Below are 14,986 nucleotides of genomic sequence, written 5' to 3' on the forward strand. Positions count from 1 at the left end.
AACATCTACCCCTCATGCAAGAACGCCATTCACCCAAACTAGCTAAGGTTGGTTATATATTTTTAACTTATTTGTGTGTGTGTGTGTGTGTGTGTGTGTGTGTGTGTGTGTGTGGTGTGCCACATGTGTGGGTACCTGTGAAAGTCCGAAGAAGGGGCCAGATGGGCTGCAGTCAAGGGCAGTTCTGAGTCACCCAACATGGGTGCTGAGAACCAAACTCAGATTCTCTGGAAGAGCTGCGTTCACTTAACCTCTTAGCCATCTCTCCAGCCAGACCCTCTGATTATTTTTTAAGATGATCATTTTAAGGTAGTAACTAAGCAATATGGTTTTCTGTTAATGCAGTTGATGGCAAGTGGGCGACTTGGGCCAGTTGGAGTACTTGCACTGTATCCTGTGGAGGAGGTGCCAGGAAGAGAACCAGGGACTGTTCTGACCCAGTGCCACAGCATGGAGGAAGCAAATGTGAAGGGAGCGATGTCCAGAGTGACTTTTGCAATAGTGACCCTTGTCCAAGTGAGTGTTGGAAAGAGTGAGTCAGTGTCCCTTCCTTGTTATGGCTCCAAACCTTAAGTTAGAGTATTTTAATTGCTTGTTCTTTGATCTTTAATTTAGAAAACCAAAGTGCTGTTTTGGTTTAGTGTTTTCTGAATGTTAGTCTCTGCTCAGCCAGAATGGACTCTGTGTCTCCTATATCTCCTCTAGCTCATGGGAGAGTGTAAATACAATATCAGAGTAGCTGAAGGGAATCCCATCACTATTAGAATGGAAATTCCCTGCTTTGGAAAGTTATCCATGGAGTGATTTGTTGTCTTTCTGCTTATTTCTTGAAGGGTTTTCCTTGATTTGGGGCAGAATGTCATGGTTTCTTTTACTCCCCATTTTTAGAATTCTGTTTCATGTCAAATTATTTCATATTGTAGCCCATGGTAACTGGAGCCCTTGGAGTGGCTGGGGAACCTGCAGCCGGACTTGCAACGGAGGGCAGATGCGAAGGTACCGCACGTGTGACAACCCACGTCCCTCCAATGGAGGAAGAGCCTGTGGGGGACCAGATACCCAAATCCAGAGGTGCAACACCGACATGTGTCCTGGTGAGCTTCTTAATTTCAGTCTGTGGGACGAGTGAAGCTTTTGCTTAGTGATCATTGCTACAGACCTGTCACTTGCACATCAGGAGTGTCCAAAGTGAAGATTTCAAAAACTGATTCATTAATATTGAACATTCCATTCTTGTTCACAGTGGATGGAGGTTGGGGATCATGGCATAGTTGGAGCCACTGTTCTGTGTCCTGTGGAGGAGGTGAAAGGATGCGGAAGAGGCTATGTGACAATCCAGTGCCATCTAAAAGTGGCCGTTCTTGTCCAGGAGATGCCACCCAGGTCTCCAGATGCAATATGCAGGCATGTCCAGGTAAGGAAGTGAGCTGTGCTTTGGCAGGACCATGGCTAGCACAAGTGTAGAGTTCATGCAAATCAGTAAAAGGTACTATTTGGACCCCACAACGAATAAAGCAGTGCCAGCTCTGAAAAGGAGAGATATATAAAAATATGCTCTCCCATAACAGTGCTTACAGCTGGGTTTTGGCCTCTGTTTGCTCCTTTGGGGCTTCATTGTGTCAGAGGATATATTTCTAAAGATTGCAGGAGGCCAACATTGACAGCTTCATGTGGCTGATGGGAAGATACTACTGTACCTTACAGAGCTTTAACATTTATTTCTTTAGAAATAAAATGTCTCTGAAAAATCACGAAAGCCCCATTTGACAGGGCGAGAACGGCTTAGGTTGAGTGGTTTTTAAATATAAGTAAACAAACCCAAAGGCCAAGTATCTACCACTCAACTCCTCAGCAAACATGCTCTACAGATGCACGAATGGTCATGCTGGGTTTTGAGACTCCTTCCGAAGCTAGAGAACAGCTCTGGCTTCAGATGATCTCTTTCATCATCCAGGTAAATGGACAGCTTGAGTCACCGAGTCCAACAAGATTTCAAGGAACCCTACCAGGTAGCCCAATTAAGGAAACATCTGTTCAGTGCTGGGGCGCAAGCTACTCAGTTAAAATAGAAGCTACACTTGTCAGTAATCATTCTGAAAATTGAATTAGCAATGCTGCCTCCACCCACCTCTCCTGCTTAGGACCAAGGAAGGAGGGACTTTTCATATTTTACTTTAATCAAATTGTTTTTGTATGAATTTTACAATGATGTCAAAATTGTAATACATTTCTCAATTTTTTTCTCAATTATTGTCTGATAGATGTATACAGTAATGGATGCTATAGCTTTAGCTCAAGACTGCTGAGACCCCCATCTCCAAAGGAACTAATACATACATACACATACATGCATACATGAGAGTGCACATGCATGAGTGTGCAGACACACATGTACACACACACACACACACACACAGTGACCTAGACTGAACAATATACCACATTATTCTGGCAGTGGCCTGCAACAAGGATTAGATGGTATTTTGTTGGTGAGATCTTTCCCTGTTTTAAAGAAGGAAATAATAGATAGAAGAACATGGGCTTATATTATTAACAATAATGACTAGTTCTAAAGTTGATATGTTTAATTTCTTCCACTTCTGTAACTTTGTAGCTTTGACCAGTATGTCTTCAAGCATCTGCCCTCACCCCTTGCTACCTGCTGTGTCTGTTTCCATGTTGTTTTTCTCCATAATTGTACAGGATTCTTCAATGCAAAGAGAATAGATTTTAAGTATTGTCACTACAAAAATAGTAGGTATATGAGGTGACATATATGCTAATTAGTTCATTTCTTCTTTCTCCTTAAAGTACATATACTTTAAAACAACACATTATCCACAATAAACATAAACAATTTTAAAGTATTGATTTAAGTGAATAAATGTCTTTACCCCAAAACACATTTTGAAGCAAGAAGATAATGTATTCAGTCCTCTCTCTAGACCTGTAGTAATGGTAGGACTACACTATTTTCTGAACTTTTTTTGCCCAGTCCTCAAACTGTGTCTATTTAAAGCTACCTTCTAGTATTGTTGACAGGATCAAACGAGTTAATGCATATGAAGTGTTTACTGCCACACATGACCTTCTCTGTAAACTCACTGTAGTCATGGTTTCATCACCATCGACAAACACATGCTTTATTTGGACTGTGAGAATGGACATACTGTATTCTTTGGCTTAAGAAATAGTACTATGATGTTCACAGATCGGAAGAATACTAGATTTATGGGGATAATGGGTGTTATGTGAAAGTGGAATGTTTTAAAAGCCTATTAATTTTGCTTTCAGATTTGGATACCCTAGAACTCTTTTGATGTCTGAGAAAAGATTTGTAGCATCTCCAAGTGCTGGCTTTCCTTTCCCTCATGTAATGTTGATGGAATTGCTTCCTTATCCAGGAATGATTTTTTTCCTTCCCTCAATAGGTGGACCCCAGCGAGCCAGAGGGAGTGTTATTGGGAATATTAATGATGTTGAGTTTGGAATTGCTTTCCTCGATGCCACAATAACAGATAGCCCCAACTCTGATACAAGAATAATACAGGCCAAGATTACCAATGTGCCTCGAAGTCTTGGTGAGTCACTTTATGGAAATTTTGAGAAACTTATTTATTACATTTAATTAATTAATAAGCCGTTATGTTGTGTATGTGTGTGTATGTGTGTGTGCGCATTCATGTATATATCATGGTATGTACATGGAGGTGAGAGGGCAGCTTATGGGTTCTCTCCTCCCGCCACGTGGGTCCCAGAAACTGAACTCAGGACTCAAAGCTTAGCAGCAAGCACCTCAATCCACTGAACCATCTACTCTCATAAACTGCTTTTTTAAAACATACATTATTCTTTGTCTTACTATATTTACACAAAGGTTCCAAAGGTTGAAACCTTAAGTGATTGATGTAATGCATTGTTTGTCCTTATCCCAAAGAGAAAGGAACTGGTCAGGGAGAGATCAAAGTACATTAATACATATATGAAAATGCTATACTGAAACCCGGTATTTGGATAGCTAGCATATGCTAGAAAAAAAAAGATGCACAAAGACATATTGACTTGCATTAGTCAACATTAGCATCCACCCTTGTGAGAAATGTACTATGACCATAATTGACTATAAATATTTTTCTCTGTAACCCTGTTTATCTTTTTCCATTTAGGTCCAGCAATGAGAAAGATCATTTCTATCCTAAATCCCATTTACTGGACAACAGCAAAAGAAATAGGAGAAGCAGTCAATGGTTTTACCCTCACTAATGCAGTCTTCAAACGAGAAACCCAAGTAGAATTTGCAACTGGTTAGTGTCAGGTGAACATACTATTCTACTAGATAGACAGACAGACAGACAGAAAGATATAGATACATATATTAGATACAGATAGATCACTGTAAAATTTTGTGACTAAGAAAAACATGGTGCATGTTCCCATGGAAAGTTATTACAAGTTTTTGGTGCACATTGCATAAATAATGTAAAAACAGTTTTATATTATTCTGTCAGTGGATACTAATACAAGGTCTGAAAGAGACCATGTGTTATCAGACAGAATAACAAACTTTATGGCCCAATGACTTCTTTATCATCCTTTCTGTGCCTTTTTCTTTAAACCTTAGAGAGGATTTAAGCATGAATATCAAAGGAAAATCATTCTTGTTATTAATTCAAGTCTTTAACCATGAGTCAACTCATTTATTTCCCTTATGGTGATTCTCTGCTTAATACATGGAAATAAAGCCAAGCACACTAATGCTTTCTACTCAGCTTCTGTCCTAATCATTGGGCATTAGCCCTTTGGGGCCCTTCCTGTGTTCACAAGGGTTCATACAAAGCTGTTTCAGCCTCCTTAGAGTTGGCCAGTCTCAGTGAGATTAAACTTTGAAGAGGAATGATGAGGGAGTGAGCTTCTTTACCGGTGTTTAATCAGCATGGAGGACAGGCAGACCTTTTGATATCCATCCCCTTACAAAGATGCCACATTTCTAAAGCTCTGGCAAAAGCAAAAGCTAGGCCTGTGGCCATTGCTGGTCCCTGGTGAAGTTGTCTGACCCATATCATATGCAGAAATCTTGTAGGGCTATTTGATTGTTTGGGTGTCTAAAATATGGAATCTTCTGAATAATCAAATGCTATTCTTTTGCCACATAGAAAGAATTTTGGAAGGCAATTCAACAAGGCTGACTTTTTAACAGGGAATCTATTATATTAGATCAACATTCTCCATGCTTCTGCAAACCATATGCATAAGAATAACTGCTGTTACTATTGCTGTGGAAATGAATGCATTGTTGTCCCCAGGAGAGGTTTTGCGCATGACACATGTGGCTCGGGGCTTGGATTCTGATGGTGCTTTGCTGCTTGATATCATTGTGAGTGGCTACGTCCTGCAGCTCCAGTCACCTGCTGAAGTCAGTGTGAAGGTAACATGTTACAAGATCTCCATGGTTGTTAGTATGATGATGATGGTGAGGAGGAGGAGGAGGAGGAGGAAAAACGAAAGCCCTGCAGACAGAGCCCCAAGGTCTTAGGTTCTCACTGTTTGCTCTGGAGATCAGTTACTACCCCAGCAAGGCTGTAAATTACCATCTGCTCTTTGCTTGAAAATCTCCAGGGGCTCAGCTTTTAAATCTCTCTGAGTGTTTTTATTACCTAGTATATCAGAGCCAGAGTAGCTGCTGTGCTGATTTAAGGCACTTGTTAGGTTTACTTCTGGAAAGAGACTAGAGCCCTGTAATAAGTTTTAATGTGCCATCAATAAAGAGAGGGAGAAAGGAAAAGGAAGGGAAGTGATGTAATTATATTTTAATTTCAAAAAATTTGTAACTTGAAAGAAATGGAAAAAACCCTCTTGAGCTTACAGAGTAAAGAAATAGTCTTTGTACAACCTGCTCTCTTCATGGCCTACAACTTCAGTATCTTGTGAAAACTCAAAGTGTGACAATAAATTATAAACCTGATTGTAATGAAAAGAATCAACCCAGGAGCTGTTTCCAGACTACTACTGTGTGATTGCAATGTCATTCAGAATTCCATTGTTAATCTCTAAGCCTTTTCCTCCTGCCTCACAGCGCAACTCACAGTACACTATATGAAAAAATGTCAGATGCCATGTTGACCCTCAAATCCTCTCCCTCAGGATTACACAGAAGACTACATCCAAATAGGACCTGGGCAGCTCTACGCCTACTCAACTCGGCTCTTCACCGTCGATGGCATCAGTGTCCCCTACACATGGAACCACACCATTTTCTACGATCAGGCCTGGGGGAAAATGCCCTTCTTAGTAGAAACCCTTCACGCATCTTCTGTGGAGTCTGACTACAACCAATTAGAAGAGACACTGGGATTTAAAATCCATGCTTCAATTTCCAAAGGTAGTATGAGAAGAAAAATCCAAATATCTGTGCTACCATCTTGTTCTTCTTTCTTTTTTTTTTCTTTTATTAAAAGGCAATTCAACAAGGCTGACTTTTTAACATGGAATTGTTGAGCTAACTTAATTCATTTACACCTATCTGGAACTGGAGTTACCAATAGGAACTGGAGTTACAGATAGGTATGAGCTGCCATGTGGGTTCTGGGAATTGAACCCTGGTCGTCTGAAAGAGCAGTCAGTGCTCTTAACCATTGATCTATCTTTCCAACCCCTTATCTTGTTCTTTTTAAAAGGATAAAGACAGATGCCTTAAAGCCATTCAGAATAGTACTGTGGAGGCCCAGACCTAACAGGCTAGAGTTAGGTTTTCCTTGTGTGCTCCGCTCTTGGTTTTTGTTGCAGGAAGTCCTGTGTAAAGATTGTTCAGTTCCATTTAGTTTACTAGGAAGCCTCATCATCGTACCTGGCAGAATTGCTGTCCTACTCTGTATTCTTGAAGAGGAGTAAAATATTCATTATCCACCTGTAGAATTTTTCAATTCCTGAAATATGATGCAAAGTAGGTCACAGCTTAAGCTAGTCAGAGAGTTTCAGATCCTCAAAGCCACTTTCCTTTAAGTGCTTTATTCTCTTTACTGAGTGTCTTGATGCTGTCACTCAGGCCCCACTAGCATGGATCAAGCTCAGATACAATGCAGAAAAACTGGGAAAAATAAAGGAATTCATACTGACATGTCTTAAGAGCCATTTAGGACTTAGATTGATGTGGCCGTAAAATTTATCATCCACACCAAGATACCTATGAGAAAAGGGGTGATACTTCAGTGACATTTTTCAAGGAAAACAAAAACACCTAGTAAATGGGGGCAATAGTTACAATACTATTATTTCTCATTCCTGGGAAGTACCGTGTAATCCATCCTTTCTGAACTGCTCTCCAGTTTCTCAAGACAGTGCCATACCTGGAAGTGACACCCTGTGCTGTGTGCTTGTTTGAAGTGTTTGGTCCCCAGTATTCCTTCTCAGCCTTCAAAACCCCTGCAGCTGTCAGTTCCGTATCCTGTGGCATTTTGAGGGATTTTCATTGATTTTTTTTGTAACTCCGTTGTTCTTTTTTAATATAAAGATATCTTCATGCCCAGTAGAATGTTTGCTATGTTTTACTTTCCACGTGTGTTAGACATAGCTTTCCTCTCCCGCACAACAGTAGTAGCAGATGACAAACACGGTTTATCCCTCACTTATTTCACTCACAGTATATTATGTGTCTTTGGTTAAGATAGCTCCCATGTTTGTGACAGATTGCAAAGCTCTTTGTTGATCACAAACTTTGTAGAGGAATAAACCATGTTGCCGTGCCAAAATGTTGGACATGCCTCGGAAGAACTAAAGTGATTGCTGAAACAGGCATGTATACCTCTACAAGTTAGGCTTAAATGTCAAATGCTAAGCCTAAAGCCATGTGAACATCTTTATACCATCTGAGATTGTTACTGAGCAATCTGGGTCCCAGAACATAGGTAAACACTTTTAAAGACGTTTAAATTCTGTTGCAGCCCTTGCATGTGTAATTCTATGATATACGAATTACACTTGAATTTCAAGTTGTGTGCTCACAGTTTCTCAGTAACCACTAGGGGGCAAGCTTGCATGCTTGGTTGTTAAAGCAAATACTTGTGTTCAAAATCTGTCATAACAAAATCTCAGGAACATCCCAACAACTATTCTAGAGGTTTCACCTAGTATTCTTCATAATAGAAAAATAACAAATAAACATTCTAGAAGTCAGAAATATTATGTAAATCATGACATACTTATGTCTTAAAGAATCATTGAAATAATTTTCAAGAAATAGTTAATTCATTCTTTTTCCTAACAGTTGGTGAGTGTCAGTCATGTACTAGACACCGTTGTAAGTTGACATAAGAGAAGAGAACATTTGCAGTATAATAATGATTGAAAAGCAGTGTGCAGGGGAGTGATAAAGCCTGCATTTTCTACACCTGGGTGATTATATGGAAGTGGTCATACCATCAAAAATAAATTTACTTGTCTTTTCATTGACAACTATTAAGCAAATCAGAGGATCTACTCTGTGTGTGTGTGTGTGTGTGTGTGTGTGTGTGTGTGTAAGCATGAATGCCACAGCACACAGGCAGAGGTCGGAGGAAAGCGTTCAGGAGTCAACTCTCTCTTCCCCCATGCATACTTCTACATGTTAGGCTGAAATGTACAGTGTCAAGCCTAAAGCCACATGACCGTCTTTGTGCCGTCAGCCCCGGCTACCAGCTCAGGTCTTCAAGCTTGGCAGCAAGCACCTCTATCTGATGAATCACCTCACCAACCCAGAATTTACATTTTTAATAAGCTCACCAAATGATTTTTTATTCATAAAGTTTGGCAAGTATTGATTAGTATTTTCATACTTAGCATTTTAAGTGCGGAAATTAATATGACTAGAAGGAAAAACACCAAGTGTCAATAAACTGAAATAGTTTGCTCCAACTGATAAAGTAATAGGAAATTTTAACTTTAGACATTCAAATTGTCTATATTATAACCCATTATTATAACCATAAACAAATACTTTATGTTGTCGTCTCCTATGTTCAGATGAAAATCACAGCTGTAATTCAAAATAATCTACTTTTGCTGTGATGTAAAGAACGGGAGGTGGCTGAGTTAGCTCGGGGGTTATGGTACTTGCCAGCGAACCTGATAACCTGAAGATTCAAATGTAAGGGGAGAATCAATTCCTCCAAGTTGTCCTCTGTGGCACACAGACACACATACATATAAACATACAAATTAAAATACAGTAAAAACTGGGCTAAGGAGACATCTCAGTGGCTACAGTGTTTTCTGTGAAAGCAAAAGGACTCTGATCGTCAGAACCCACCTAAATGCCAAACACAGTGGCATATGCCTGTATCCCCAGCACAGAAGAGACAGAAGGATCCTGGAGACTCACCAGCTAACTAATCGAGAAAAATGGCAAGTTTGGGGTTCAGTGAGAGACAAAGACCCTGTCTCAAAAAGCAAGGTGGGTAAACAGAGGTTAAAGAAAGATATCATAGTGTCAACATCTAGATTCCACACACTCAAGCACAAACACGTGTTTGCCAGCACATCTACACTATACATTTGTGTGGAAAGAAAAGAGTGAATAAAGGAAAATAATTCATAATAAAGTATCTTGTTTTAACATGTGAATCTTTAGATAAAGAAAACTAGCAATATGCCTAAACTGACCTATAAAATCCTACTGTCTTTTTTGGGGGTGAGGGTAACTTTAATGAATTCTGTGTTACATTCTAAATAAAATGAAGGACAGTAAGATACAAATTTGCATAATAATTGCATTCCTAGAAAATCCTTTACATATGAAAATGTTTAATATGTAATACATACATTTAAAACTTCTAATGTTTAATATATAGTACATATATTTAAAGCTTCTAATGTTTAATATATAGTACATACATTCAAAACTTCTATTATTTAATATATAGTACATACATACAAAGCTTCTAATGATTAATATGTAATACATGCATTCAAAGATTCTAATGTTTGATTTGTAGTACATATATTCAAGACTTCTAATGTTTAATGTGTAGAACATACATTCAAGGCTTCTAATGTTGATTATGTAGTTCATACTTTCAAAGCTTTTATAATTGCAGCCTCTTTAAATCAAATTCTTTCAGAGCAAGGAACAAATGATCAGGGCTTTCGTACACATTGCAGAATTATTGAAACCTGTCCCTTGTCCTCCCCAACTCACTAGGCTTTTCTTTTTAAAATGTTTCCATTAAGAACTCCCTGTAGTAGCCTGGACTGGCCTTACACACTGTCTCCCTGCCTTACCCTTTCAGGTGGTAAGACTGTAGGCATGTGTCACCACAGCTCCATGCACTGAATTTTAACAGTCCTCTTTATCATGATAACATACAAGGAATCTCCTCCTGCAGCATTCCCCAAATGCTACCTAATGAAAAATACCTCTCCCAATTATCCAAAAATGCAAACCTCATGTGATAATAGCAAATTATGTTTCTATGACATGATTTTCCCCCCACAGGTACAACCCCAACAGCCTAAACACATACTAGTTAAGTTTAAAGAGTGTAGGAATAAATAATAAATGAACATAAGTTGTAATAACCAATTCAGCAGTTTAAAGTCAAAGGGACTTACTTCGTAAGGCTGCCCATACTAGCTTTTGCCCTTAAGCAGCTTATAAATTGTTACTCTCAGATGCCTCATCTGAAAACTAGGTATCATGACAACAGTAAGGATGTCAGGAGGTTTGAATGAATTGAAGCAGAATAGTAACTTTTAAACCAGTGGTTCTCAACATGTGGGTCAGGACCCCCTTGGGAGTCGAATGACCCTTTCACAGGGGTTGCCTAAGGCCACTGGGAAACACAAATATTTACATTACAGTTGTAACAGTAGCAAAATTAGAGTCATGAAGTAGTAGCAAAATAATGTTATGGTTTGGAGCCACCAAAACATGAGGAACCATATTAAAGAGTTGTAGGTGGATCTTTCTCTGTCCACCAGCCTGCTCCCAAATAACTACATGGAGACTTATTATTAATTATGAAAGTTTGGCTGATAGCTTAGGCTTGTTCCTAATGATTATCAATTATGAAAGCTCTGCCAATAGCTTAGAATTGTTTCTAACTAGCTCTTATAAACTAAATTTGCTCTAGCTCAACTTGCCCATTGCCCTTGCTTCAACTGCTCAGAACAGGAGAACAGTCACGCACAAGAGTTTCAGCCAAGGTTATCAATATTGCAAATGGAGAAAAAACCCCTCTCCCCAAAAAGGGGGTTCTTGCCTATAATGTTGATTACTCGTGAAGGCAAAGAATTTCAGTTGTTTGTGCACAGCCTCCTTCCTCCGTCATAAAGTGTACCAGTGGTCCGAACAACAGGATGCATCTGCAGCTGTGCCTGGCACACATACTTACCTTGGGTTCTCTTCTGTGGAAAGGGAAAATGTGCTTCCAGTGTCAGCTTGCTAGCAATCTCTGGACTAGTTCATTTAACTTTTGGTTGAAAAATAATGAAGTTCTCCATTCTTGCTTGTTTCCAACACTGTGTTTTCTTTGTTTCTTCTTTGGTGTATCTTCCCAGGGAAGGTCTGGCTGTGAAAGGGGTGCCAGTGTTCTAACAGGCTAGTTAATTGTGTTTTTCTCTCTTCCATAGGAGAGCGCAGTAACCAGTGCCCCTCTGGCTTCACCTTAGACCCAGTGGGACCCTTTTGTGCTGGTAAGTGTAGGAGTGATAAGATGTTTTCATTTCGTAATGGTGGTTGTCTTCCCTTTACATTTATTTATTTGGTGTTAAAGGGGCAGGTGGTGGTTCATGACAAAGCCAAAGGAATATCTGTAGGGGAGATGTCTCTCTCCACCGTGTGATTCCGGGGATCAAACTTGGGTCATCAGGCTTGATAGCAAACACCTTTACCTGCCAATCCATCTTTCTGGCTCAACTAATAATTGTTTTTAATAGACTGCTGCTGCCATTTTCCTAGGTATTGAATCATCGCCGCTGTCTATAAATGTTCCACTTGATAACTAAGGAACGGAGATGTAGAGGAACTAAACAAAGTCCTTAAGATTGTGTAGTATGAAACTGCAAGGCTACATTTGAGTTTAGTGGGATGACAAAGCTTTCAATTTGGCCACAATCTAGCGTATCAGAGACGGTGACCAAATACGGAATGGAGTGAGCAGAGATAATTAATCTCCCTCTAGTGGCTCAGTGGGTTCGAGCTACCAGGTGATCCATCACAAACTCGCCTAACCACAAAACTGCTCAGTAGTGGGACAGAATAGGATAGAGGGCCCACAAGTAACCAAGAATTCAGCTTTGCCCCATAGGCACCCTTGCAAGAGACTCCCTCACAGGAAGTCACAGCTTAGTAAATGGCTGAGGATTTCATGTTGGCACGCATAGTGCTACTCTTCCACTGACCAACAAGAGGTAGTGTTTAAACTGCATTCAAGTCTCTGCTCTGGCAGTAATAGCCTTTGTGACCATGAGCATTCACTTAAACTCTGTTCTCCAGATTTGTCATGCAAATTAGAATAGTTACTTAAAAATCCTGTCTCTGAAGAATGCTTTGGAGAGTGAGTTGCAACTGCTATGGATCCTTTAGATTGAAGTAAATGTAAATGTATTTTAGCTATCATTTTTGTTTTAGAATAAAATCTAACTATGGACTCACTAACAGCAATAACTTGAGTCTTCAAATTAATTTCTCCTTAGCAATTCCATTCTATGTCACTTAGTGTATCCTCTGTTATATTTGATCCAATTCCTAGGCATCTAGACATGATTATTTTCGTGGGCTTGAACAGCTGCTAAGAAGCAGGAGTTTTGCATATTGGTGGCCTTCTGTTATATTTGATCCAAGTCCTAGGCATCTAGACATGATTATTTTTGTGGGCTTGAACAGCTGCTAAGAAGCAGGAGTTTTGCATATTGGTGGGCCTTTTTGTTTCTTCTTTTAGATGAAGATGAATGCACATCCGGGAATCCCTGCTCCCATACCTGCCACAATGCCATAGGAACCTATTACTGTTCCTGCCCCAAAGGCCTCACCATAGCTGCGGATGGAAGAACCTGTCAAGGTAATCTCAAAACTAAATCCAATGACCAAGACAGCATTACCTAGAAAACAACATGGTAGGCCAGTCACCTACGATTTTCCTCTGCCCACAGCTTTGCAACAAGCAGAAAAGTCCTCAGTGGGTTGAGAAATTAAGAAAGAGAATAGTGACCAGCTATTGCCTTTATAAGGGCACCCAGAAATTAGGGATGCCTGGGATAGCTCACTGAAGATCTCAGAGAGAACAACACCTTATTTATAAATCATCTAATCCAGTGATTAGCTTATGAATACATCAAATGTGCTATGAATTTGTTACCTTCCTAACTCTTTAAATGACTCAACCAAAAAATTCAATCTTTCTTATTATTTGATATTTTCAAATATCTTATGGTTTTTAGTCCCTGCTTCGCAGCAAGTCCTTAAGTTAGTGTTTCTCAACTCACCTCAATGTCATGGCTCCTTCTGTTGTAGACATTGATGAGTGTGCTTTGGGAGGACATACATGTCGTGCTGGTCAGGACTGTGACAACACCATTGGATCCTATCGCTGTGTGGTCCATTGTGGAGCAGGCTTCCGAAGAACTTCTGATGGGCTCAGCTGTCAAGGTATAACATGTGTGTTTCTGTATGTGCTATGAACACATATGTGTATGTGTATTTTCATATGTGTGGGTGTGCAATTGTCTGTGCATATGTGTACACATGAGTGGAGCCCAGTGGTTGGCCCATCTCTGCCTCTCCAACCCAGATGTATTTACTGTCTCCATAGTAAATCCTTGTGCATAATGTTATATTGCCAGAATTCTAGAATGTTGTATTGCTAGAATTCTTCAGTGTATAGTCTTTGAGACGGGCTTCTCTTCTTTTGCTTAGTAGTTCAGGTCCTTCATGACTCTTTGCATAATTTCATAGTACATTTCTTTTAGGGCCAAGTTGTACGACTGTTTCACACTTTATTTTTCACCTACTGAAAGACCCCAAGGTTCTGGCAATTACTAGTAAGGCTGATGTCAGGATGTTTCACAGAGGCAAAAAGAGTAGATCCCAAACTACAACATGGGAAAAGAAGGTGATGATTCCTCCACACCATCAGCCAATGTGCAGGACTGAGAATATCAAGCTATAAAAAAAATCATGTATAACTTGTTTAAAATAATGTGATTAGAAAGCAAAGAATAACCAAAGAAAAGGAAAGTAGAGATATAGGTATGCACACAGAATTTATATGCTGTTCATTTCTGATAGTCAATGGCATTTGCCTTTGCTGGCAAGCAATGTAAAAAGAAATGGAAGGACATGCACCAAAAAAAGTATTTTCAAGTATTTGATCATGTGCATGTGCTTATATACATTAACACACTATGTCTTTCAAGACCTAAAGAAGAATATCTCAAATAGAAAGAGGTACAAAGTAAGGGATATTGACAGTCTCGGTTTTTAGAGTAAAGATTGCTCTTTTGAAGGATTTGGATTAGAACAACAGAGAAAAGAAAGGAGACTGGGGTGTATATGACCAAGGAGAACAATTGTGTTACCATGAAGAGACTTGACAATGTCTAGGGGTAAAGGGAAGGATGGGACTTCAAACCTACACAAGAGGAGGAAACAGCTGATGGGCTGCAATGCCCGTGTTGATGAGAAAAGAGAAGGCGGCCCTTCAGAGGTGCAAACTCAGAAAGACTTCTTTTATGAAAAGGGTCTCTCTCTCTCTCTCTCTCTCTCTCTCTCTCTCTCTCTCTCTCTCTGTCTCTCTCTCTGTCTGGGACTGAGGAAGAGAGAGAAAGGAGGGTACAAAGTGTTGTTGGGTGGAGAGACCTTCCATTCTCCTCCTCTTTTCTCTATGAGCCAAGTCATGTTGGGATGAATTTGGCAGTGACTGAAGAAGAGAGGAGAGGTGTTGAAGCTGCTAAGTCAGACACAATGTGACAGACTTGGTCAGGAGAGTAGCAGCCAGGGCAGGGAAACCAAGCCCCT

The 14,986-nt window shown here is 39.8% G+C and overlaps 1 protein-coding gene and 1 long non-coding RNA gene across 3 annotated transcripts in view; one reads left to right on the plus strand and one right to left on the minus strand.

The window, feature by feature from the left end:
• The window catches only part of LOC121136796, a 42,783-nt gene extending 29,241 nt beyond the window's left edge, over window positions 1–13,542 (minus strand). For both annotated transcript variants that reach the window (XR_005873934.1, XR_005873935.1), the window contains exon 1: window positions 13,456–13,542. This is a non-coding gene — a long non-coding RNA (uncharacterized LOC121136796). The remainder of the gene's footprint in view (window positions 1–13,455) is intronic.
• Hmcn1 (hemicentin 1) overlaps window positions 1–14,986 on the plus strand; it is a 423,434-nt gene that overhangs the window by 389,148 nt on the left and 19,300 nt on the right. Inside the window, 10 exon segments of the mRNA XM_040738098.1 lie at window positions 346–516; window positions 924–1,094; window positions 1,244–1,414; window positions 3,432–3,581; window positions 4,167–4,304; window positions 5,304–5,425; window positions 6,142–6,379; window positions 11,602–11,664; window positions 12,912–13,031; window positions 13,484–13,618. Of these exon segments, the coding sequence (XP_040594032.1) occupies window positions 346–516; window positions 924–1,094; window positions 1,244–1,414; window positions 3,432–3,581; window positions 4,167–4,304; window positions 5,304–5,425; window positions 6,142–6,379; window positions 11,602–11,664; window positions 12,912–13,031; window positions 13,484–13,618 (1,479 nt within the window).

Source organism: Mesocricetus auratus, unplaced genomic scaffold (assembly GCF_017639785.1).
Source record: "Mesocricetus auratus isolate SY011 unplaced genomic scaffold, BCM_Maur_2.0 Super-Scaffold_100676, whole genome shotgun sequence".
NCBI classification, from domain to species: Eukaryota; Metazoa; Chordata; class Mammalia; order Rodentia; family Cricetidae; genus Mesocricetus; species Mesocricetus auratus.